The 27,217-nt window shown below is 42.0% G+C and overlaps 1 protein-coding gene across 8 annotated transcripts in view; it reads right to left on the bottom strand.

Annotated features, from left to right (window-relative positions):
* Positions 1 to 13,544: 13,544 nt before the first annotated feature.
* The window catches only part of LOC108086285 (nucleolysin TIA-1), a 93,709-nt gene continuing 80,036 nt past the window's right edge, over positions 13,545 to 27,217 (bottom strand). For all 8 annotated transcript variants that reach the window (XM_043208939.1, XM_043208934.1, XM_043208933.1 and 5 more), the window contains exons 4-9: positions 25,870 to 25,945; positions 16,191 to 16,293; positions 15,910 to 16,102; positions 14,028 to 14,372; positions 13,737 to 13,905; positions 13,545 to 13,677 (exon numbers count right to left, since the gene is read on the bottom strand). In XM_043208939.1, the coding sequence (XP_043064874.1) occupies positions 13,636 to 13,677; positions 13,737 to 13,905; positions 14,028 to 14,372; positions 15,910 to 16,102; positions 16,191 to 16,293; positions 25,870 to 25,945 (928 nt within the window). In that variant the 3' untranslated portion in view covers positions 13,545 to 13,635. The remainder of the gene's footprint in view (positions 13,678 to 13,736; positions 13,906 to 14,027; positions 14,373 to 15,909; positions 16,103 to 16,190; positions 16,294 to 25,869; positions 25,946 to 27,217) is intronic.

Raw genomic sequence — 27,217 nt, 5'->3', positions numbered from 1 at the left:
CTTATCGCTCTTGCCAACTCTGTTGATTTTTATGGCATCTCAGTTTCGGCTTGCGTTCGTGGGAATGCGTAAATGAAATTATTATCTGTGGGATTTTTGGCAAGCTGAATAAATAAATTTTATGCCTGCGCCTCTGTGTATTTTTATGGCTTGCCAGTCGTTCGGGCGTCGGGGAACTCTTGCAGTAAGTGTTGCCTGTTTGCTCAGCATTTGCATTTATTGTAATGGGCCGAAAGTTCGCCTATATCAAAGTCATGCACGCCGTCAAGCATTAAGCGTTCCACATACACCGACACTATCTATACAAATAGCACAGGTATGCATGCTAATGTTGCGTATACGTTATATTTTCAGCTGCTGCAAAACGCGACTCGCTGCTCGCTCTCAAATATTTGTGCAGAGCCAAAAACGGGCACACAAATGTGTAACCAACACGCTATTTGCTTGAGGCAAACTCACAGATACACATGCGGATCCCCAGATGCGACACAGTGCAAATAAAAATCTTGGGCAAAAAGGTGAAACGTGTATTAAATAATTCCTTTGTCGAGCACATTTTAATCGTGCAGCGGTAGCGGCAAACAAAGGCGCCACCGAACGGAAGCCCAAATGTCCAGCGGGCAGAACAAACATGGCCCTCACCCGCCACTTAAGCCCCTTAACCCTTTCTGCGCCCCGAAAAAAGTGCAAACTTTGTAAAAATTCAGAACCAGAAATTTGTTGTGTCCACGTACACGAGCTTTTTGGTCTGTGGCCGCGCATGCCAACTAAGTGGGCTCCAGATCGCAGCACAAGGAAAAATATCCGGCGACTTAGTTTATTAGTTTTCTGACAGACGTTTCCTGTACTTTTATTTGAAAATAAAATCTATAAAATATCTGTTAATTTTTATTTCAAGAAAATCTTCAACAATGATCCGTATTCGCAAATATTGTATCCCATAATTTTAGTAGGATACCTTTAATGCGTCATGATTTTTTTTAGAAAAGTAATTTCTAGTTATTTTTGTAGAGTTAAGGGTTGTGTAGTGGCCGTATTTCATTTCTCTACGTGAGGTTTGTACTAGGGCTAAGCCTAGCGAATAGATGACAGCGGTGCAACGGTTTGACAGGCGTGTGAAGACAAATTTCTGGGAATTTTCGCTGGGGCGACGAATTCAAAGCAACGAAAATAAAAATATAACACAGGTTCTCTCACTCACACGCGAACAAAAGTTGTGAAAACAAATAAAGGCGAAAAATGTACCCCCTTTTTGTGTTTTTGTGTGTTTTATAACTTCAACGTGTGCTGTGCGGCGTTTCTGTCCATGTGTGTGTGTGTTTGAGAGGGACCGATGCGGTTTTGCAAGCATCAGCATCAGAAATAGATGGAGAAAAAGCCGAAACTGTGGCAACGGCAATGACAAAGCCATGCCATCTTTTTATTTATTTATTGTTTTTGTCTGTGCTGCTGCATTGGTGTTATTAGTGGCGTTTTCCTGCTAGTGTAATAAAGTACGACACCCATACACCCAAAAACAGTAGCGTCAGCTGGCATCATTCAGCATTATATTTCTATATTTTACGAGTGCGAGTTGCGCTTGTAAGCCAAAAATGCGATTCAATTTTTGATTGGTTGAAGACTTTTGTTTTATTTTGTTATATGTTTTTAAATCCGTTTCATTGTAAGAGGATGTTTGAATGGGCTTCAATAATATTTATCTAAAATGTTTGCTTTAACTGGATTTAATTAAAATTAACAGATGAAACCATTAAAATTCTTAACGGTAATAGACGCTAACATTGATTTCAATTATCCTCTTTCTCAAACAAAGAATTTTATGATTTGGAAATAATGAAAATTAAATGAAGTTCAGTTTAAGTGCACTTAGTTTATGCAAATGAAAAATTTGTAAATGTCAAATGAATATGTGAAAGGAAATGAAAGCCAACAAGGGCTGCCTTAGCTTGTATTACATATATTTGATCAAATTTATTGATATAATTATCCAAGCAATTTGTGGCTTGAATATGTGATGTCCTTTGGTTGCTCGCTTATATGTAAATAAAATTATTTTCTTGTTATTTATAACAAAAGTTTACTTTAATCGACTGTTCGTTATCGTCCTTTGAAATTGGGTTATAGAAAACTGAAAATTAAATAAAAAGTATGTAAATTACAGCCATAAATTTCATACGTTCGATAACTGGCCCATAAAGTGAAATCAGATAATAGCAATTATCCGTCTGGCAGTTAGTTGCCTCGACAAAAATTTTTAGCAGGGAAAACTCGTAATCAGTTTTATGCAAATGAAAAGATAATAATTACATCCCACACTCTTACACATCACTTTCATGTCTTTTGTGTGTTCGGCTTTGGTTTCCAAGCAATTAATTTACAATTTTCGGTTAACTGACTGCCAAGAATAACAAAACAATTAATACAATCAACCAAACTTTTCCGAAGAAATTAAAGCCAAGTGCCGCAAAACCAAATAAAGTCCTTCACAGTAATATCCCTTTCCACCTTTTTGCGCTCGTGTGGCGGCTACTAAATGGAAGGCAACAAAGGTACAGCCACAAGAATGACAACAAGGCTACACTGTTGAAAAACAGGAACACCCTTATGTATTCAGAGAAGTATATTTCGCATAAAACCATTTTTTTTTACCATGAATTTTCTCTGTGCACGATGTGACCACTGAGCATTGACCAGTTTAGTTGGCTTCTCATTAAAGATTCAGTCTGGTTTCAGGGGAGACGTAAATCAAGATGGTCCGGTCCCCCAACCACAACAACATAATTTTATGTGAACTTAAATGCTCTCAGCTCGAGTGGCGAGTAACTTAAGAATCGAACTCACAGAAATTTCTCGGCTTTTGAAGCTGATTTTGCAAAGGCTGTTGCATATTTTATGCAACTCAACCCGTGAGTTGTCGGTCTTGAATAATTTGGCAAAGCGAATGAATTTTCCTTTCTGGTTTTTCGGCTAGCCTCTTTTTGTTTATGTTGGACCGAGGTCAATTGCTGGCAAAGTTTAGCATGCATGCCGAAGCGACCGTAAATATTTTAAAGCCAGATGCCAAACTGTTGCATACTTATGGGACTTCGGACGGACAGAGACGACTGAAAGGCATTTCCATTATTAATGTCATTGAGGCTCTGCGAAAGGATCTCATCTCTCAACTGCTGCGTTGTGGAATTTTAATAAATCATTTCTCGTGAAATGCGTATCCAAAAATGAAAAGGAACGAAATCAAATGAAATGAACGCCTTACAGTGGGAATGTCTGAAGAGGTTGGGGAAATGCCTCCCGTCCGGAATACAAAGCAAATTAGGATCGCTTAGCTGGACCCACGAGAGAGAATTTATTTCTGTGGAAATATTTAAAAATATATTTGCTCAGTGGGTTGTAAATCAAAATGCCATGGCATTGGCAAAATATTGAAGTACAGCAAGAGCGAAGCCATTAATATGTAGACGGGTCTTGGAACTGCCTGCTTTTTAAGCGGTGTTTATGCACAGCTTCTTTTAGACCAATTCTTAGATTAAACGTGCTTTTTAAATACTGAAAAAAAAAGAAACTACATTACTGTTTTGTTTTTTGTACTAAAAGCATTTAAGTACACAGAGTTTTAAAGTTTATATAGCCTTTCAATACTCAAAATCATATGCGTAAAAACTTCCAATACATTTCTGTTATCCCCCAAACCTTTTTTTTTGGCTGCTCCCATTTGATTATCAGGCTGTGTTCTTGTTTCTCTGCTTTGGGAGGTGGAGGAGTACTTATCAAAGAGTAGAAATAAGCCAAATCACGATGCAACAAATGTTCACCGACTCACGGAGCCTGGAAAAAAACTTCTCTTTACTTTTTTCATATGTAAATGTTGATATATATAATATGCGCGTCATGTGTACTTTTTGTGAGAGATCTGAAATGGGGACACTCTTGTCAGGCCCACGTTTCCAGCAGTCATTTGTCAGATGAGCTACAATTTATTGAAAATATATTTTTTATCGCTTAGTCAGCGGAATTTTCTTTGATGAAAGAGTCCGTCGAGATTACTCAAAGTGGGGTTGTTAGTAGAGCAGACAATCGGATCATAGTTGGATGGCTTAATTGTCAAAAAGAGGCAACCGTCAGAAGCCAAGAACTTTTTCGCGCATTGTTTAATTTACAATTTGCGCATTAACTTTGTCACATAATTCTAATTAACGCTTTTAATTACTTTATGAGGCACTTTGCGCCGCACCCTAAAAATATGGCTGGCTCAAATTGCCCCGGCAACAACGGCTTAAATGTCATCGCTGCTCCGGCTACAGCTCCGTGTCCATCCCCATCCCCTGCCCACCTGGTCAAATAGCCAGGTATCCGCCCAGTGCCTCGTTAGGGGCCAGCATTCGAGGCGCTCGCCATTTTCACGCTGATGTTGGCAACTGAGGCCCAAGCCGGGGCCTGGACAAAGTCATTAAATGCGACGCAAATTAGATTTATTGTGCGCCACTGCACTTGCCAGGTGACTGTCGCGGTGCACCTGAAAAAATATAAAATTGTATTAGGATTAGGGGTTTTTTCGCTTAATAATCTCTAACCTTACTTTCCCCTTACACTATATCTATTTACCTAACTTATTTTATCATTTAGTATCTGGTTAATATTAAAACTAAAGTAGAGTGCTCTATAATTAGGGGGCATATTTTTTTTAGTGGACACGTAGGTGGTGCAAATGGTGTTGCCGCTGCGGTTACCGCGTTGACCCCACCAGCGAACGTGGCTCGTGGCCACACCTCCTCTTGCCGCCCACTTTTTGCTTAACAATAAATTTACATTAGCAGAATGTTACATATTTGCAGTGCTCGGAGCGCATTTTAAAAGCCGCCTTGGACAGCCTGCCAACATTCAGCTGCCAACACCGCAGAAACATGCACGCACCACTAACTGAACCGCGTCCTTTCAGTGTGTGTGTTTGTGTGTGAGTGTGTTTGTGTGGGAGTGTGTGTTTGTGGTAAGCGCACTCACCGTTAACTTGCGAAATGATATGCAAATAAGGATAAATTCGTCACCCTTTGCATGTGAAGAAATTGTTCCGTCGAGATATCAACTAAGCTCAATGTCAATTGTCTCAAATTTTATTTAATGACCCTTTCTTAAAAAAGGAGATTACTTAAATTAAAGGAATATACCTTCCTCAGCCAAAAGAACATACAATAAACTGTAATCTTGCTTCACAAATTTATTTAATTCAGCTTGAAGCGTAAGTTCATTTTGTAGTGGAACCATTACCAAATTAAACTGTTTTATGTGTGCTACGTACAGCCTGCGCATCGAAACCGAAAGCCCGGTCAAGAAATCGTATCTCATAACTCACGTCATTTAATTTAGCAAATATCACGACTTCAACAAAAGCCATTGAATGCAACTGCTGCTGCTTTGGCTTTTGGGAATTCCAGTCGGCGTAATGAAACAAGAAACAGCAGCAGAGAATTGTGAAGGCGACCGGCCGAGATAAAGGCCAAAAGGGGGGGTGGAGCTGGGGGCTGGCTCCGAGCGACGTGCAAAGCGAGACAAATGGTTGGCTTTCTCCTATATCTTCTATATCTCCGGGTGCCTCTGCTTTTTGTTTCGGTGGGCAGGTGGCAGGTGTCAGGCGCATGAGTCTAGGCAATGCTGAAGTTTTCGCATAAACAAAGGCAAATATTGCGCACTTGTGCAATTTATATTGCAAAACAATTGTCATTAGAAAATGCCGCACGAACAAAAACGCCGCAGACAAAAGCGCCGTGCGACCCACCAAGGACCAAAGGCACCGAAAGCTCCAAAAGCACCAGAAGAACCAAAGGCAGGAGCAGCAGCCCCAGGACTTGGAGGCAGCAACTGCAACTGTCACATGTGAAAGCGGGCTGCTGCAAAGCAAACGGCATCACCAGCAGCAGCAGCAGCAGTAGCAGTGGCAGCATTTTATGGCGCAGCTTAAGTGCTTCAAAAATTCCACGTAATGCACTCAAAGCTACGTCTGCCGACCCTCAGAGAGAACGGCCCCTGGAACTATCCCCATTCCCAGTCCCTCGCGTCCTGGCCCCAATACAGATGGCAAATAAGAAAACGTGCGAGAAGCAGCGCAAATTAAAGCCATTGCCGCTTGGATCCACCTTGCACTGTGCCAAAAAAGGGGATACTTAAACATGTATGGAAGAGAATTAATTTTCTAAAGTATTTCAACAATTTAGGTAATTCTATTTATTGTTCAGTATATATCTCACTATTTAATTAAAATGAATCCAAGTTTGCAAATTATTACAAATGGTTTATCTCTGTAGAACATTGCACTATTTAAATTTAAATTATTGCAAGGTAAATAAAAATAGAATTCCTTTTTCTTACTGTGCACTGACTCTTTGCCTGCTGACAGAGCAACGTGTTCCAGGCCTTCCTTTGCCTCCAGTTGACTCCAGTTTCAGTACACCGTCTGTGTGTCATTCGCCGCTGCTCCTTTTTCATCTCTGAGCGAGCTGTGCGGCATTTTCTTCATTTAGGTTTTTGTCTGTGAGATTTTCACACACTTTTTGTTCATTAGTGGATAATGAACAATTGCAGCATTATGACAGCGCCAGCAGAAGTAGAAGCAGCTTCCGTGGCAGTGCAGTTGAGTTCTCCCGGTGGCCGGAGCATTAGCAGCCTGCATCTGGCCAGTTTTTCACCTCTCGCCATCCAGACGCAAGCATTTTTATTAAAATTCCATGTCAGAACCATTAATTTTCCCGCACTGTTCGCTCTGCCGTACTCCTCCTCGTCCGGTTTTTATGCGAGACCTCTAGGTCTTCTGTTTTTTCGGTTTTAGATGTTTTGCCGGTTGGGTTAAGTTTCGGTCGGTTTTATTGCAGTTTCGAACAGGCTGTGTGCCTTGTTCTTTAATAAAGTCTGTGAAAGGAATTAATAGCTTTTCGTGTCGAATCCTTCATGTTTTTAGTGGAAGCTTTCCGAGCCGTCCGCTCGGACTGCGTTCAATATGCAAATGATCCGGCTCGGATGGTCCGTATCTGGGGGCGCAATCAAAGTTTTGTTTGGCACATTAAACCACAGCTGGCAATTAATTTGGCTTAGTTTAGTTTAGTGCACTTCCGTTGCGCACAGCGGCCATTTTGTCGCACCGCCGGATGGACATCAGCCGCCAGCAGCTGCAGCAGCAGAGCAGCGCCGGCGAATTCATGACCGCTCAAAAGCAGCTTTAGTTTTTATTACCATTAAAAGTGGGTGGATGTGCTGCTGCTGCTTCTGCCGCCCCGTCCCCCAAAAGCAGAATGTCGCTCATAACTCAAAGGCATAAAGACACGGATACTGCATATGAGTGTGTGCGTTGGCATGCACTCGGGAAAAACTATGCCATTATAATATCAATCAATCATGGGGTTATTATATATCTTTCATGTTTGTTAGAAATGGAATAATTGGGTTTTTAAACTTTTTTTTTAATCTAAACTGTTGTCCTTTGAGGTTTTTCTGCCACTTTTGATGCTACACATTTTTCTGGAATTAATTTTCTCTGTGCTGTGATGTGTCCCCAACTGGTTCTTTGAGGGTAACGTGTATTTAAAAATTTTGGCAATGCTCTTTGCTGGCATCACCTGAAATCCAACCCTACGCCCAGTGTCCTCGATCCGCGACCCGCGGAGCTGTGACCCTATTGTCCACTCCCCGGGTCAACGGCGGCTTTGAAAGCCAAAACTGAAATCAACTAACAACATTAACATGGCAAAGCAATTTCCACGCAGCCAGCAGGCGTGGAGGTGGCGAGCGAGGAGGAGGACCTGGTTTTGGGGCACACACAAAAGCAGACAATAAGCGAGCTCCTCCATTTGTGACGGCTCCGACGGTGGATGAGCGGTGCCCGTGGTGGTGCTGGTGGTTATTGCATATGCACACACCACGCACCACACCTTCGCTCCGTCCGGGCGACAGGGTTAAACAGGCGAGCCCAGCGTGCGGAGAGTGTGCCAAAAAGCAGAGGGGCATCCCGGAGCTGGAGCTGCATTTAGGTACTCAAGCGCCGTTGTCATAGTCATTTGCCATGCGAATGGGTTTGGAGTTAGTGGAAGGGAAAGGGAGCGGGGTGCAGGGTGGAGGATGGAGTTTGGAGAGTGGGTACTGGGTGGTGGATACTGGATAGTGGATAGTGGTAGTGCGATGGTTTCAGCTCTGCTGGCAGGGACTCCGGATCGGGCCTTTGGCTTTCTATCTAACGGCGTCACATATGCTCCTAACGATAATAGTTTTCTGCGTAATTTGTTCGCAATTTTAGAGGAAGCTCCGTCGGATATCGCGCTAAAAACTTGGCCCACGCATCGGGCCCAAAACCAGGAGTTTGGCAGTGGAAGGAAATTTCCCCCCTGCAGAGCTGCGTATAATTTAGTAGCCCAGCAGCGGACCCTCTGGGCGGAGATTGCAAAGATAAATAGAAAGTGCACTGCAACAAATTATGACGATACTTACAACTATTTCAGGGATAGTTTTAAACAGCTAATTACGAATCCGTTCAGAAAAGCTAAGCAAATATTGCAAAATAGTTACACAAAAAAAAATCATTAAAATTCTTTGGAAGATTTTGTATTATTTTTTCATACTTTTACAGGGATTAACCACAAGAGCTATTTTGCGCTAAGAAAGTGCCTTACTTGCCGACACTTTTCGCTCGGACTCGTTAAAATTCATTTCGATTCTGCTTTACTCTGCTTCGCATTTTAGCCGGGGCCACCAATGGGTTAAGGTAGAGAGTCGGCAGGACTTTGTCTCTATCTCCGCACGTGTCACCGATGCCGCCGCCGTTGCCGCATCCTGCGTAGCTTTATAAACAATTTTGAATTTTGCGGTTGTGCGAAAATTAATGGATGCCTCGCTCTTGTGCGGTTTTTGGCCGCGCTTCCAGACACGCCCCCTTCCCCCCGCCGCCACTGGCAAGTGCTGGGCAAATTTTAGCATTTTGTCATTAGCGTTTGCTTTCTGAAAACGAGATTGTTGTTTGTCGTTGCGGTGCTGCAGCTCTGCTGGTGCGATTTTGCAGCTTAATGGCGGGTGAACTTTACACGGAAAAAATACAGTTTGGTCTAATAGATATATTGAAGTCTATAAATTAGAAAACAACTTATAATTCCTTGGAAATGGATTGCTTACCTTGAAAACTGAAACTAAAGATTCAGCGTAAAATTAAATCGGTTTATTTGAACTGAGTTGCTTACACAATAAGCATGGAAGAAGTCATTTGAACTTAAGCATCCCAGCGATTTCTGCAAAAAGTTGATGCAATGCCACCTAAGATCAGAAATATTTTCATATTCTTGCTGTGCTTGTTTACGGCAACCCGAAAGCGACAGAGTGCAATCAATTAATGCAGCAGGCGACTCCTAAGATGGCTCACACCCAAAAAATGTTTGCCCTGAGTTTCGGCTGCGGTGGTGCAGCATGAGTGCAGCTTCCACATGTGTGAGTGTTATGAATAAGACAGGATGGAAACTTGGGCTTTTGACTTTGCCAGCGCCAAGGAGTCGAGTCAGGCAGCCAGGCACGGTTAATAAAACAGACAAACACTCAAACTTTCGCTATAAAAATTTCCAACGAGTGTGTGGAGGTAGCAGAAGCGAGTTTTTTAAGTTGCCAGCGTTGTTTGCTTGCTAAACAAGTGCTATTAAAAGAGCATAAAAAGGTGGAAGGTGAATTGCGATTTGGGGAATGGGGCCAGAGACAAAGGAAACCCAGCCAGCCAGCCTTCGGGCCATCGTTAGGGTCCCCGGCTGACTGCAGGATACTCGCCGTAATAAGCCCAGCAAATCTTCATGCAAACTCAGAGTTTTTATATTTGGCAGCTTAGGTGCACTTCTGCACTTGTCCTTTTGGTGTTTTTAATGCACTGCACAGAGCAAAATAAATGAAAAAGAAACAAAAGCCGTAGGAACTACATGATGCAGTGAAATTTTATGCGCTTAGTTTTTATTACGGAATATTTTGCATGGGCAGTATAAAGCATTATCCACTAAAACTGCTGTAAAGTCGGTGAAGTGTTTGTTAAGAAGTACAGCTCCTTCCAGCTCAAGAGCCCCAAAAACTTTGGCCCCGCCCTTTTACGGGGCACACAATTCCGAGCTCGATGCGATGCGTTTGCCTGGCCAACGGGGCGTATGAGTAACATGTGCACTTTATGGAGGAAGGGGCCTATTTGTTTTATTTATTTTTCGCCGCTGTGCTATTTTGAGCGTGCATATTAAGCAGGACATGGCTGAGTGTGTGGCCATGGCAGCAGGACAATCCAACGGGCAGGATAACAGAGGCCCAGAGACACGGCCAAAGTGCAAAATGCAGTAAAATATTGAAATTGTACGGTTCCCGTTGTGCAATGAGCCGCATTGCCAGCGACGTTTCAGTGTTCTCTGTGTTTTTTTCTTTTTGTGCACTCACATGTGGGGTAAAATTTTGATTTTACGTGACTGGCATCGGACGAATGCAGTTACTGGGTACTGTCAGGGGTACTGAAAAATAAAATGGTGCACCGAAACGTTCCGGGAGATCGATTGTGGGTGGGCGACTTTGGAGCAGCTTTTCTCTTATTTCCAATTAGCATTGCAAATTCATTTTCAGTTTATCGGTCTGAAATATTTCCGGGAAACCCCGAGTGCTCCTGCAAAACATAGATCACGTTTGAATCTGAATACCTAACCAGAAATTACCATTACCATAAAACATCACAGGAAATCAAGTTACGTTAGACCCAATTTACAGATGGTAAACCTTACTTATACGTTTTTATATAGCAAAAAGTTTGATAACAACCCCCAAGGAAAAGACGTTAAATCATTTGTTTTTAATTTTGTTTTTCTGTTTTTTGATTAACATTTTCCATTTTATTTGATTATTTCTCTCTGCTCGGCTGCAATCGCTGGCAGCGCCTTTGTCTATGCATATATTAACGTGTTTGCAGCCACACACTTAAGTGTGTTTGTGTGTGTGATTGGTGTGGGCCGGTGTGTGTATTTGTGAGTTTGTTCCGGGGGCTTCGTTTGGTTTTGATTGAATTGGATAGGCTTTTGATAGGCGCTTAACATAATTATGACATTTTGCTTGCACACTTTTCATAACTCTCTTTTTATGATGTTCTTTTTCTGTCTGTTTTTATTTTATTTTGCGTTTTTTTTCTGCTGCTGTCACAAATGCAATTATATAGCCGTGTTGTTGGGTTGGTTGGTTGGGTCAGATGGCGCTATTTTATGATCTATCATATGTCTGCGCTGGGCCTTTGCAAAAACAGATGCTCTCCTGCAGCTTTGTTTGCACTCGGCTCTTTTTTACATTTATATGCAAATATTAATACAATTTTCTTTTATTTAGTTTCCTTTGTTATGCGCACATATTTCTTGTTTTTAATTATATGTTTTGTATATTAATTTTTTGTTTCATATATTTATATGTACATACACAACATTGAATCATTTATTTATATTCCTTTTGCTTACACCATAACTATGTTTACATAATTAAATATAATTATGCTATTATATGTATATATCATAGAGTATTTCTGATTTTTCTTCCATTTCATTATATTTATTTCGTAATTTTACCATACTTTTCCAACATTTCCAACATATGCTCAGCTACAAATTTATTTAATTTTCATTGGTTTCTCCATATAGTTTTTAATTATTTATATATTTATATTTATATTTACGCATAGCTTGCTCTGACACACAGTTTTCTTGTCTGCTCAAATAACATTTAGTATATATATATATATATGTATGTATATATATAGGTGTATATATAGATTTGTATATATGTAAAGTGATGCATTCGCAGATGCACAGTTTGTCGTTGGCTCTCAAAAAACACGTTATGCCAAGTTGAAAAAATAAATCAGTTTCCTTTGTCCGTAACATCGATTTGCTCTCATCACAACTTATAGAAATTAGACTCGCTTCTTCTTGGCTCTAGTTCGATTATCCATCCAATTGAAAGATTTCTAATTTTGATTTATCCGTTTTTCCGTTTTTCATTATTTTTCCTTGATTTTTGTTTTCTTTGGTATGTAAAAAATAGTTTACAATTTGTATTCGTTTTTCGATTTCCGTTTGTTAGCCATTTCGCCTTTGTAAATACAATAAATAATTGTGTTTAGGTTTACATTTTAGTGTATAGTGGTACAGTTACTCTTACGATTCTTAGCTAAACATTGACTACATTTTGTATTTTGCTTTTGCTACACGTTTTCCTTTCATTTCCTTTTCTAAATATTTCGCTATTTCCTTAGTTTCTTATAGGTTTCCCTTAATACATTTACACGTTACACAAACACAGATACATGATTAAAGTTTCTTGTGTGTGGTGTGTGTGTGTGCGTGCATGCGTATGCGTGTGCCTGTGTGTGTATTTGTTAATAGCCTCTTCTATGGATATCGTTTAGGATATATAGTTTTATCTAGTCATGGGTCCGTCTATATATATATATATATATATATTCTCTGGCTCGATCGATCGTTCCGTTTTCAGTGCAATTATCTACTCGATTTCTGGTGATTTTCTTGGGTTTGGTTTAGTTGTCGGTGCCTAACTCAATTAGTACATTTACGTTGATATTTCTCTAGATAATGCTGGATAAACACACATAATCGTGAATCAACTGATCGAAGCTAATGGCGGACCATTTGACTTACCCTTGACTACGTACTAATTCTTAGGTCTATGCACATCGATATATCGGTGAAATGATCATCTTAACGGAACCTATTGGGAAATTATCGGCTTCATGAACTGCACCGAAAATGGAGCTAAGTTTCCAAAATGAATTCTCAGTCAACGAAACATTTTCATTTTAACGTTTGTCTGTTTTCTTAATCTACGCTTAAGTATTAGTTCCTTTTGTATGCTTTCTGTTGCTTTATGAAACGTAAGCCCTGGTAAATCATAACCACCTTCTTAATAGCACCCACTCTATTCTTACTCTGGTATATACATAGCTACATACTCGTGTATATGTTTATACCTACTAAAATACATGTAGAGCTTTTGGTTTTTCTTTCATTATTTACGTTTTTTTTTCTTACTAAGGCGACTTTCTGAACCACAGGAAAGCCCCTCAAAAATAGACACAAATAACACACATTCATAACTTTGGTTTTCGGGTTAACCATTTCGGGTTTTGCGATTGATTAGATCAACGTGGATTATGACTATTGCACTTTCCGGCCTGTGTGGTTGTTGCAGCTTCGAGTACTTAATCTACGGTAAGTTTGCTCTTCTCCTGATTTCAGCCAACAATGCTGCCCCTTTTTACACCTCTGACATGCCGTAAACTTGGGCCGTTGCTTGTTGTTGTTGTTGCTGCTGTGGTTGTTGCTCGTTGTTTGCTACCTGCTGCTGTTGTTGCTGTTGCTGCTGCTGCTGCACCCAGTGCGATGGATAATACAGTTGGGGGATATAGTGTTGCTGCTGGTGATGTTGGTTGTTGGGTTGCTGCTGCAGTTGCTGATGCGCCTGCTGCTGCTGTTGCTGCTGATGTGGTTGTTGCTGCTGGTAGGGCGGCTCCTTCACATACTCCCCGGACGTCTGCTGCTCATGTTGCTGCTGCAACTGCTGCTGTTGCTGCTGTGTGGGATACATGGCCATCCCTCATGGCAGCTACACGAGCAAACTGGGCGCCAGCCACTCGTCCTCCGCCAGCTAAGCGATTCACAATCGTTAGACACCGCCGCATCAAATCGCAATCCCCGCCAACTCACCTGTGGACTGACCTGGAACTGCTGCATCGGATAGGCGACCACTCCGGCCGCCTGTGGCAAGGCGCTGCCCACGCTCTGTGTGATTTGCGGCGCGGTGGCGGCCGCAGCACCGGCCAACTGCGGCTGGGGCGGTACACTCTGCCAGGTTCCCGGCAGCTGGACCCCCATTCTAAAAAGGTCGAAAAAATACAAGGGAAATTTAAAAGTTATAAACAAGTGAATAAAAAAAGTTAACTATATCTTCATAAAGGTATCATTATGGGCTATTTTATCCTTGGGCCTCAAACTCACCCCATGTATCCTGCCTGCTGGTAGCCGGCGAATTGACCGTAGGTGAATCCCTGCATGCCCTGCAGGAACTGGCCCGGCTGGAGGGCGCTGGCGGGGGCTGCCGCCGGATATGTGGGTGCCGGCGGGTACCAGTATCCGGCCACCTGCTGTCCGTAGGCTGCCGCTGCAGCCGCCGCTGCCGCCGAGCCGAAGGGGAATCCCTGGGCCAAGGCCCCACCGGCAATGGCCGACATGTGGTTGGGGTCGCCGCTCTCCTTGCCCCACGCACACTTCACCGGCTGCTGGTTGATCTCCGTGTTGTTGACGGCCACGATGGCGTGTGTGGCTGCCTCTTTTGTGGAGAATCTGTGGGGATCCAGAGAAAAAGGATATTCGAATTTGAATTCCCACTGAAAACTTTCTTTATGTGATTGAGGGATTGATCAATCCCTTGGCTAAACTTATTATTAAATATCAATAAGTAAATCATGTTTTTTTCAAAATATTTCTTATTTTATGGTTTTAAGTGTAGAAAAATCTAACGGGACTATCTCTACTCTTTTTTTTTTTTTTTCACAGTAAGCAGATTGGCCTGGTTTAATTTCCGCTTAACCCGCTGCGGCAACAAAGCGCAAAAGTGGTACAAGCGTCTGTGGAATTGTTCCGTTGTTGCCGGATTGGTTATAATGATGCAGCAACTCTGCCACAGCTGCTGCTGCACTTGTAGTCCCCGAGCTCATTATGTTACAAAATGCCAAACAATGCCTCCGCTCCGCTTTGGCCCCCCTTTCACTCACTTTCTCCCCGGCTTTCTTTCGCCTTTTTTGCATCACGTTTGCAACACACAAATGAGTTTTGGAGCAGTGCACAAAAGGCGCCCATGGACATGGCCAGCAACTGCAATGCGTTGGCTGCCCGCCCGTCGCCCTCATCGCACTTCACTGTTACACCTGGAGAAAATAGGTGTCTAAAGTGGCTCAAACTATGGCTATGTTCTAAAAGTTTACTTTTTGTCCCATGAACTGGCTCAGAATAAACTTAACTATTAACTGAGGGAAGCATATTTAAACTTGAAAATAAATTGAAATATTTTTCGTTTAGTGCACCAATCCTATCCGTATCTCCCCTTTTGGTTGCGGAGGGGTGAACTCAGTCCGTCGTGGGCCAACGGCTGCCATTAAAACCCTATCAGCATTCGTGACGGCAGCTGCGATCTCCACCGCCAACACCACTAGCACCACCGGCACCACTGCACCACCTCCAGCACAGCCAGCACTCCTTGGTGAGGTTTTTTGCTCGCTCATACCATTCGTTCATTCCGTTTTTTTTTTTTTTTTGGCTTGCTCTTTGCCGTACCATCGTCGTTGTCGCTGTTATTGCGGTTCATTGTTCTGTTTGTAACTTCAAATTTGCCTCCCTTTGTTGTTGTTGTTGTTGTTGTTGTTGCTGCTGCTGATGTTGTTTCCTTTCTTGTTGTTGTTGTCTAGTGTAAAAGTGTTGTTGATTTATTAACGGCGGGCTGTTGTGGATGGGGGCCGCTCACATTGATATGGCGTGTGTGAACTCGGCGACAACGACAATGGGAATTTTGCGATGACGCCGGCACCGCAGACCGCAGTGCACGCACACTCACACAGAGGCCAAATCAAAATGGCGGGCAACAAAGGGTTAATGTAGCATACTCTTAAGGTCATAAAGAAAGAGCAGCGAGCTGGGGTGGAGTTCTTTTTTGATACTCATTTTTTGCAAGGAACAATTTACTCCAAAAATATTATGTTAAGTTTAACATTAATCTTAAAAAAATTTACTTGTGATCTGCATGAAAATTTGTAAGTCCCTCCTTATGTATAGGTAACCAATTTGATAAAGGTAATTATTTTGATTATTGTCACAGTGTACTTACCGCACAAATGCATATCCTTTGTCCTTGAAGACCCGTATCTCCTGTATTGTGCCGTAGGGCGAGAAGGTCTTCTGCAGGATCTCCTCGTTGAGGAAGCCAGAGAGGGCTCCGTTGATGCCGCCACAGTAGACAGTGCAATTGGTGGGGCTGCTCTGATTGTAGACCTCGTCAAAGGTCAGCGGCTTGGCATTTACTGCAACGAGCAGAAATGACAATGAGATGCGGGATGTTGGGATGGATGGGATGTCGCCGGGACCCAGAGATCCAGGGGAGATACTCACTGTCTGCCTTGGTTGCCGGCGGCTTCCGTGTGGCCCAATTTGTGCGTATCGAGCGAGAGCCCAGCCATTGGCCATTCATTGCAGTGATGGCGGTTTCCGCCTCCTGCAACGAGCCAAATTAAACGGAGAGCGCAATTAGCTAAGAGCCCATCCCATTTACGCGGGTTTGTCTAGCCGCCTAAGCCGCTTACAGCGGCTGCTAAGTCTCCGCCAAAGACTTTGGCTGCTTTTTCAGCGAGGCCAGCTCAAAATTTATAAACAAACAGCTCAGAAAGTGTTAAGAAAAGAGCAGCAAAAAGTGGCGGAACACTCAGAAAAAAACATATACAATTGTTGGTAAATATGAGGTGCACACTTAAGGCTAAAATATTTTTTTAAGGCAAAAATATTTTCGCATCCTTGCTCATGAAATAAATGCAGTAATTTAATCATAAAGTACAAATTTTTTGCCTAAGTGCTTAAACAGCTACAAAAAATATAAAGAAAAGAGAAACAATCGCGTTGGCTGGAAAGTTGCTCCTTGTGGCAAGCAGGCGACATTGTTGCTGCAGCTCTTTGATTTCCTCGACTGTGTGTGTGTGTGTGACGGGGAAAGTGGCAGGGGGTCCTCTATACGTAGCATTTACAAGGCCGTGCACAAATTATAATTTCAATTTCGCATAAAAGGTAATTCGTGCGTATCAAACGTGATTCATGCCGAAATGATTGCAACTGCCAGAAGGTCTTGCATGCAGTCAGCCTTCTATGTGTGCGAGTCAGATGGAGAGTATGTGTGTGTGTGTGATCGGATGTCTGTATGTGTGTGTGGAGGGCGTTTCATAGCAATTTACTTGCGGCGCACCAGAAGACCGAAGACCGAAACCGAGCGCAGGCAGCTAAAGCAATGCAATGCAATAATGGCATTTGCGGCGCTGCAGACGCTGCAGCTGCTCATTGCACGTTCTTTAAATGGCGGCAGAGTCGAATCCGCATCCGGATACGACTGCGGCTGGCAGAAACTGTAACTAGGCACCTACGACGGCCCACCCACCTCGGTCACCCGTCGTTTCTTTTCCTTTCTTTTCTCCATTAATTTTCCTACTCTTTGTGGCGGCTACGTGCAACGCTCGAAATAAGCGCTGACATGCACCGGCTGAGAAACGACGCTTTCAAGCCGAAAGTAGACTCCAACTTTACTTAGGGAACAACTTTCGAGCTTCTGTTAACCGGGCTTTAAAAAACTGAGCATCTACATCTAAAAACTTGACCTCTTTTCGTCAAATTCTTTTATAATTTTCAATTGGTTTTTGAAGTTTTTTATTAACTGATGGTGTTGATATTCATGAAAGATTTTTCTCAGCTTGCAGAAAGGTAACCCAATACGGCACTTCCATACCCTTAACTCAACCAATTTTTTTCCTATTCCAAAGTGGCATACCTCTAAACATTTGTGATGGGATTCTTAAACGAACTGCATTCAAAGTTTTTCATTTCCTGATGGTCTAATTTTTTCGACCTATTCATGTCAGATTTTTAACAGTTTTCAAGGTTTGCCAAAGAGAGACCCAATACTGTACTTCCATACCCCATAACTCCACCAATTTTTATCCGATTTCAATGTGGCACAGCTCTAAAAATTTGTGTTGGAAATCCAGAACGAACTGCATCCAAAGTTTTTCATTTTCTGAAGGTCGAATTTTTTACCCCTGTTCATGTCAGATTTTTTTAAGTTTCCGATGGTTGACAAAAAGTGCGCAATATTGCACTTCCGTACCCTATAACTCGAAAATTTTTTATCCGATTGTAAAGTAGCATCCCTCTAAACATTTGTGTTGGAGTTTCTAAACTAACTGTATCCAAAATTATCCATTTCCAGACGGTCGAACTATTTACCCCTGTTTATGTCAGATTTTTCTAAGTTTACGATGGTTTGCAGAAAGCAGCGCAAAACGGAACCACCAAAACCGCTCATGTAAAACTGCATTAAAAATGTTCAGTGCCGCAAATCTTTTCAGGATCCGATAATTGCTAGGCTACTATTGGCATGGGAACTACTTATAAAGCCACTGTATTTAAGAATACAAATTTAAGCCGTAGTGCATAAAGCTTTAATACGAATGGCATTATTGCTGTGTATTGGTTTTCTTGGTCCTTTAATTCAACCACTTGAGCAAAAGTCAACAATTGAGTGCCTGCCCCGTCAGCGATAAACCACGCAACTGTCGCCCAACTTTGGCCGTAATTTAATGTCTGCATGTGTGCGTTGTGCGTGTATTCGTGTGTGTGACGGGGTGTGTTTGTGCGGCATTTGCGCGAGTGTGTGCGTTTGTTCCCGGCCAACGTCGCTCAGTTTGCGTGCGTGCGCATTTTTATGCATTGCCAGTTGCATTTTTCATATTTGCATAAACTATAAATTTTACATTTTTTAAGCGATACGCATCGTTGATTACATATACACTCACGTTCCCTTGCAGCAACAACAATGGCAACCACAACAAGAACAAGTCCTGCAAACAATACCACAGCCACCCCATCGTCCTGCAATTTTCCGCCGGGCATGAAAAGTTATTTAAATATTTCACCATTTACTTTACGGCAGCTTTAAGTCTGTTATTTTCCCTGTTGTTAGCCCTTCGCCGCGGGAAACATGATTTGGAATTATCAAAAGGACAGGCACTTCAAGTGCAGTTGTGTCGCCTTCTTTTCCATTTCCAATTGCAATCGCATGTGTCAATGAAAATTGTTTTAGCAAACGCCCGGTTCTATCCATGATTGTGTGGGGATAGAAGGAATGGAATGAGTGTTCGAGAAACTTTGGCCAAGGCTAATGCAATAGCCAAGCCAAGACGGAATATCCTCACACACACAAAAACTTGTCCTCACTGCAACGGACATTTTCGGTTGAGTTTTTCCAGTATTTCCAGCTTTGACAAGTCTTTGAAGTCGACAAACTTTATCAATCATTTTGGTGGTAAATTACTTAGAAAACAGGAAGTGGATGCTAGCTAAAAAAACTAAAGAGTATGTGGAAAAATAATTAATAAGAAAAAACTTCGTAATAGTTAATAACGATTTTTATATTGTCACTGCAATCCAGTTCCTAATTTTTTGTTCCTTTAACTTAATTTAAATGGTGCAAATGCCCAAATTTTCTTCTCAGAGTTCATCCATTTCAATCCCAAAATCTCTAAGCACCCCTAATGAGTTGATTTTAACACAATTTTGGGGCTCAAGAGCCTCTCGAGCAATTTCGCAATTCATCTTGCTCAAGAGGAGCCTCGACGACCGCAATATGGCACCCACTACGACTTGTCAAACTATTTATGGAAGTCCTGGCCCCAAAACCGAATCGAAACCAAAACTGTTGTCGGCAGGAACGTCTAAGCTAATTGCAAATCTACGGCATTCGGTTGAACTGAAGACAGACGACAATGGGACCTGTTTTCGGCTTTGGACCATTCGCATCATTGGCAATTGGAGCGACACATTTTCTTTGTGTGCGGCTTTTGGCTGTTGTTTGCTTGGGCGAAATTAATTAATGGTGAATGGCGAATTTGCAGCTAATAGGAGGAAAACTTGAATCGTTTTCCGGTCTGTCGCTGTAACAACCAAAATGGCTTGCACAGGGAAAATAAATCTATAAAACTTTGGGTTAAACTAGTATCAAAATTATGGTTTAGTTAAAATATTTGAATATTTTTACCATTTAGGCAAACAATTATGGTTAATAAAATTTTTCAGCCTCGTTTTAGTTCCACTTTTAGGAAAGCTCACAAATTAATTCGCTTTGATTAAAAGTTGAGGCCTCCGTCGAAGTTTTTCCTTGTCGCTGGAAAATTTCCTAAATGACAACTTCCGCTTTCGGGATAAGTTAATTAATTTTCATGGACATGGATGGCAGAAAGTTTGCTCCTCGCGACACTCAAATTTAAGAACATTTTTCGTTGCGTACAGATTCAATTTGCAGCGAAACTTGTGTAAAGTCAACTGAGACCGAGAGTGAGAGGCCGGGTCTTTTGTAAATATTGATTACTTGATAAGGCGCAGAATCCTTTAATGCTACGGACCATGGCTAACAACGGAAATGAGGCGGGGTGGCCAAACTTTTTGGAGGCGGGGACAAGAGCAAAAAGGCGAAATACCTTCATTAGGCGAATGAAGAAAAGCAAAAGTAAGTTGAAGAATTTTTAAGTGGTTTAAAAGGGTTTTGTCATACTTTTCATGTGGATCTCGCCGGGATCGACCCCTTTATCTTATGGCCACAAAATGGGGGCTGCCGCTGGTTGCGGCTGACGTTTCGTGTGTATACAACACCGTAAGCCGGGAGCAAGACATTTTAAATGTTTATTAAAACAATAAGGAAATGGTTTGTGCCAAAAACGGAAAAAGGCCAGGCGGAAAAGGAAAAACTGTAGCGAAAAAAGGTGAAAAAAGGCAGCTCAGCACACAAAAAGGGGGATAATCCCCGGCTGCACATAGACACCCTGGCACATGGACACATTCAGGAAAATAAGAAGGTTCTGGCTTTTCTTTCGGCGACCGTTTTGTCTTAAAAAGGTAGCAGACGCCCAGTATTTAGTGCTGGCCCTTCCTTTCCTTATTTTTATACCCTTGCAGAGCAAAGGGTATTATAATTTCAGTCAGAAGTTTGCAACGCAGTGAAGGAGACACCTCAGACCCCATAAAGTATATATATTCTTGATCAGCATCACCATCTGAATCGAAATATGTATGTACGTCTGTCCGTCTGTCCGTCTGTCCGTCTGTCTGTCTGTCCGTCTGTCCGTCTGTCCGTCTGTCCTCCTGTCGGTTTCTATGTAAACTAGTCTCTCAGTTTTAAAGCTATCGTGTTGAAACTTTTCCAAAAGTTGTGTAGTTATTGCACGCAGTATATAAGTCGGAACGAGCCGGATCGGCCGACTATATCGGATAGCTCCCATACAAGAGGTCAAAAAAATAAGGGATAAAAAATTATTACGCCGTTGTTTTTGATCTGATCGACGTGAATTCTTCAAGATGGCGTTTTCTAACTGTTATTGAATTTCGGATTAAATTTTATCAAAATCGGATAACCCTATCATATAGCTGCCATAGGAAAGATCAAAAAATATATATAGAAATAATGACAAAATAATCATAACGTTGTTGTTTTTTATTCCACGAGCATGATTTTTACACATCGACTCTATGAACTACCCTTGAACCGAGAAAAAAATTTCATAAAAATCGGACAACTATATCATATAGCTGCCATATGAACAATAGTCGAAAATATGGAAAATTAATAGAAAAGTCGTCATAGCTTCGATGTTGTTAGCCTTTATATTTTTTGTTCGATATGTTTGATGACTGCAAGGGTATATAAGCTTCGGCTTGCCGAAGCTAGCTTCCTTTCTTGTTTTTTTTTTTTTTGGCTAAAAGGTTTTGCCTTCCCAACTCCTAAGCCGGTTTAGCTTTGTTCTTCGGTCAGATTCATTAACGTGGCTATTTAGATAAGCGTGAAAGTAACCAGCCGACCCCAAGTTGAATATTAAAGCTGTTCAGATAAAACTCCCCAACTCGCAGTTCCGATGATGATTTCTTGATATTTATAAAATAACTCAAGTGGCAAATCGTTTGCCCAGTGGAAATGCTCCTCCATTTGCCGACTTCTCGGACGATAATGATGGCCAGCATGATGATGATGATGATGATGATGATGTGGCCATTGAACGGAGCAGATAAGGCCCAGTCATCTTTGAATCTGTCTGGTCCAGTCAACGGTAAAAACTGTTTTCATTCCGCTTAGGCCCAAAACGCTTTTCGATTTCTGACCACACACATCCACGTTCGGGCTTCGAGTTTGGGCTGTGGGAGCTGTTGACCAAAAAATCAGTATTTCACGCTAGAACGCATTTTTGTCAAGGCATAATTCCATGGGATTTATTTATGTATGTCAGCTCTGGCCGTTGTTTCCCATTCGGCATCACAGCCCCCTGCACTCCCCCATTTTTTATAGTTACTGCCTCCGAGCTTTGAGCTTATGCGTGTGTAGGCAGTTTGTAGTCCGTGGTGTCCCTACATCGCCCTCAAATCACTAGTTCCTGAATTATTATGGAAAGCATAAAATGAATGTCCAGGCCATTTATATTTATAACCGAGTTTCGTACGCTTCAGCAGATTTATTGCCTGCCTTGAAATTAAATAAATTGAAAAGGCTGGGGAAAAACTTTAAAGGCAGAGCTGAAGAGAAATTGATTCAGAATACTCGTATTAGGGCGTTGGCAAGAAATCTGTTTGATCAATTGGCTGTGATTTTTGCATACGCTTTGTGACAGAGCAGGGTCAATTAGGGTTTAATTGATTTATTTTCGCTTGCCTAACATTTTCAAGGGTTCTTCTTTTCTGTTGAATAATGTTAAGGTGAAGTTGTAAACATGTTTTTTTTTCGAGCGGCATGAGGCCTAAAAAGTAAATTAGCATCGTAGAGGTTAATCAATCTTCTTGGTTTTGATGATGTTTCCCATGTTTTCGGCGCTGGCAAGACGCCATGTAGCGAAAATTAAGGCCAATGTATTCGGAATGCTTTTTAATTTAAGTGCACATGCACATGACAAGGCAGCCAGCAGGAGCAACACGCAACGGAATCATAAAAGAAACATCACAACTGCTATCGGGATGGGTGGTTCGGTGGTGCTCCTCGGTGATGGGTGGTTAGGGGGCGCAAGGTTAACCACAGGCATTCTGTGCGCCGCGACAACGGCAGCAGCCACAACAATAAGAACAAATGATAATAATGCAACAATGAACTGCACAAGAAGATGATGAAAAGAATGAGGGGGCGTGGCCGGGAAGTCGACATTATATCTTGTTCGCTGCACACATTGTCAATTCGTTTGCCTTCTCGTTCTGCTCTTTTTTGCTCCCTTTTCTGTTGTGGCAACTTTTAAATAAATTTAAGTGCATTATACAACGAAAAATCTGTCGTGAAGAGGGAAGAGCGGGGAGTAATGCGATTAAATGCATCTCAGGCCCTGAGCCTTTCTTTTGTTTCCGTAACGCTGGCAAATCAGTTTTGTGTCAAAAAGAAAAGCCACTCAAGATGCAGCAGGCGGTGATTTCCCTTTGCAGAGTTTCCTGATCTTTTTTTCGCCATGTGAGTGTGCAATAATATGTTAATATGCCTCGCCTGTGTGACAATAACAGAAGCCGCCGACGATGGCAACAGACATTAGCATTTCGGTTGGAGCTCAAGGAGCGGGAAGAACTGCTGCACAGAAAGAAAAGAGTTTTGACAAAGTGATTCTACAATCATAATATTTTTGGGAATCTCATAGTCTGTCTGGAATACTTTGAACTTTTCGGATTAAGCAAGAATTATTTTATAAATTATATAGGTAATTTAAATTAAATAAGGTGGATTAAAGTTTGAGTGTGATTTTGGAGAGTGTATTCCTCTCCTGGCATCGACATGTTTATTGCGTTTAATGTTTGCGTAAATTTTTTCGTACTTGCCGTCGTTGTTGTTGTGATTTATGATGCTAATGACACGCAGACAGGCATCGTCTTCCCGACTTTCCATGCAAAATGCTCAGCTTGCCTTGATGGTTATTAAATTATGGCAATTTGTATGCGTCGCAGAGGATAAAAAAATGTAAGGGGAGTCGGTGTTGTTTATTTAAAACATGTTGCCAAACAATTTAAGTTAAATATTTCTCGAGCAGCTCGAAGAGATCTGCCATTTTGGCATTGGATTTATGCAAAACCCTGGCGATTGGCAAAATTTCATGCGCCGGCAAACGGAAGTGCTGAATGAAAGAAAACTGTTTCTTCCTTTTCCGCTTTCAGTTGCCGCTGCACATGTGTGAGTGCAGTAAGCCATTCGAAAAATAACTTTTCAATTTCCGCAAAACCACAGAAAATATCAACTTTGCACAAAAATTTAATAAAACTTTTCGCATAAATAAAATTTGCATTAAATCAGCTGCAAGCGACGCCGGCCGAGGAAGAGGGGGCGTGGCGGCTTAGGGCGTACCGACTGGAGTACAAAACGCATGTCGAGAAACTTAATTTGAAATATTTGAGTTTGCTATTTGGTCTGTGAGTGTGTTTGCTTGTGCATTTGTGTGCTCGCCGCTCTTCCTGCTTTCGTTTGCATCGAAACTAATCGAGAAAGTTCGAAAATTGGCATCCCGTTCCCCACTTGCAGCACAAAAAGTTAACTAGTTAGCTGGGGAGAAGCATTAAGTATACGCCGCATTGGCCATAATTCCAACTAAAACAAGTCAGTTACCAAAAGGCTTCCAGCTGGAAGCTGGAATTTCGACTTTGGCTTAAATACGAGTATGTGGATACGGCTGACAGCTGGGCGGGCAGAGGAAGGGGGCGTGGCAGCAGCAGCCAAGTGTCAGAGATTATGTTGTATTTGCACACGACACATTCCCACACAAATCCGCGCTCATCTCTTCGATGTCAAACAAATCACTGGCTTGCCTGCCAAGTTATTGGGCCATGTCTGGTGCACACTTCATGGCATTAGCATTAAAATTTAATTAATAATTTTGAACATTTGCCGCCGAATTGACTAGCAGCACCTTTGGCTTTTACGCCTTCTGCGGCGCCTGATTTGGCTTTTCACAAAGTATCCGTCTCCATGTGTGGCTGTGTGATTCCGGTTTCTAAGCCTTAAGCTTGCGCATTTTTTCTGCTCCACTGACTGACACGCAATTCGTTTGGCTTAAGTTTGCCGTCTTTGAAGATTGATACCAAGTTTATGCGTTGAATTTTACGAATTCTCGTAAAAGTTAAACTCATTCGAAATAACTATCGTTTATAAAATTTTTACAGATTTCTTATCATTGAAGCACCTTCATTTATTCAAGATCAAAATGGTTTTTATACGAAGAAAACTTGGGTGCTTCAAGTTTTTTAATTTCCGTTTAAACAGAGCAGTTTTCATGAAATATTGTGGTTAAAGCGCCCATAAACTTAGTAAAAGTCTCCGCCTCTCGGCATCTGCAGCTTTGTGTCGAATTTTCTACCTATTAGGCACATGAAATTCAATCACAACACAGATACACATACACAGGGATATGGAGTCCTGCCATCAGTTACTTGGACCCTTATCAGTTGCGGTTTAAACATATTGAATATGATGTGTAAATGTTTACAGTGCCCCGAGGGTGGATTTTTGGGCTTTTTTCAGCCTTCGGGGACCCGTGAGACTCGTTGCATCTGTGGCCATAAAAAACATTACAGATTCGTGAGCCGTACGCTTTTGATATACGAGTGTGTCCATGAGGAAGAGAATAAAATCAAATACTCGCCCCTTGGCAGTTAACCGAGAGAAGGGAAAACCAGAATGCATTAAATCTTAAAAATGTGTTCGCTTCGTTTGTCTTTTCCTTGGCTTATGTATATCTTATAGAAACAACTGGGGGTGGATGAGGGTTTCGGGAAAAGGTGGGCCAAGCCACAGGTGTCTTTTGATATGTTAAGTTGCTGGGTCGTCAACCAGGATTCCGGCTAAAGTTTCCACTTGCTTTAATTAAGATTTCATTTGGCAACTCCCCGAAAACCGAAGGGATATGAGCAGGTGCTTTGTGTGTGTGCTTACTTAGAAAATTAAACTTGTGTAAGGACTAATGCGAGTTTGATTGAAACATTTCTAATTGCCGCCGAAGGACGCCTTTGATGTTGCAAGTCTGCTGGCATAGCTTACCGATTTCTTGACAAAGCTGACAAAGCCATATCCCTTTGATTTCAAGGTCTGCGGATCACGCACAACTCTGCAGTCTCTGCAAAGAAGATAATATAAACATTAATCTAGAGTATAAAACTTTACGCCAGAAACAATTAAATGTAGCTATGTGTAATTTATTTGGGTAATTTGGAGTTATCTGTTCACTGTTTAGACTCTTTTAACCTATTTTGGCTAAAGGGATGGATAAGATAAGCCAGGCGGGTTGGCAGAAAGGGTGAGCAAATTAAAAGGCCAAAGTTGGGCCAAGTAAAAGTCAAGAGGCAAAGTCGATGTCGACATTGGAAATCCAATGGAATTACGTGTGAGAAAATATGAAGCGTTGAGCAAGGAAAGCCAAATCATTGCCGAGAAAAGGGATTTCGCAATGGAGTTGCAAAGATATGGAGTGCAGGCCACCGCCTTCAAGGGTGTATCAGTGGGCGTGGCCAAGGGGATTTGCCACGGCCTCGAATCCCATTCCTATTCCCATACCGAAGCCCCTAAACCCTAAACCCCGCCAAAACCACCAAACCACGTGTCGTGCCATGTCGTGGACGCTGCTCGAGAACCGGGCGTCAGCGCTCGGCTTAAATATGTTGGCCCGTCCCAGCTAAGCCACGAAGAAATATCTCCCTCCCCCCGGATCGCCGCCCATGTGTGTGCGATTGTGTGGGGCAACCGCAACAGCAACAACAAGCTGGCGGAGCTACTGGCAACCACTTTAGGTCACTCCGAAAAAATGTGTTTATCAAATTTTAAAAATATATTTAGGAGGACTACGACTCTTTTAGAGTTATCTTAAACTTAAAATATGTAAATGTAATTGTTGGTACATCATAGTCGTAGTTTCTGTATTCCATTTCCTGTACAAATTCGGAGGTGGGAGAACTAAGACAACTGCTTATTTTTTGGTATCCTTTTTTCAAAGTGCAGTTGGAGCCAGGAAGGCAAAACCCGCATGTCGACCACGGCATTTAAAAAGGCCAACTTGATTGTAAATCACGATAAAAGTCAATTTTTAATATGAGTTTTAGTTTGGCCCGTGTTACCCCATCTCCCTCCCCCAATGCTAAGTGGCCGGCGAAAAAAGAAACGTATTTTAATGGCTTTTGGCGCTTTGGCTTTGGTGGCGCTTCAAGGTTGCAAATTTATGGCTGGGCTGGCCAGAAGCGAAATTGCACTACGATTGCCTGCGAGATTCAGTCGATGCACACATAAATATCGAACAAAAAACATATTTAATTAAAGTTTAATATTTATTAGCTACCAGAGGAATTCGGCAGCAATTGCTTGGGGCCGAGGTTTGTCTGGTTTGGTCAGGCGAAAG

Source organism: Drosophila ficusphila, unplaced genomic scaffold (assembly GCF_018152265.1).
Source record: "Drosophila ficusphila isolate 14025-0441.05 unplaced genomic scaffold, ASM1815226v1 contig_791, whole genome shotgun sequence".
Taxonomy (NCBI): Eukaryota; Metazoa; Arthropoda; class Insecta; order Diptera; family Drosophilidae; genus Drosophila; species Drosophila ficusphila.
This window is presented reverse-complemented; position numbering and strand designations above follow the sequence as displayed.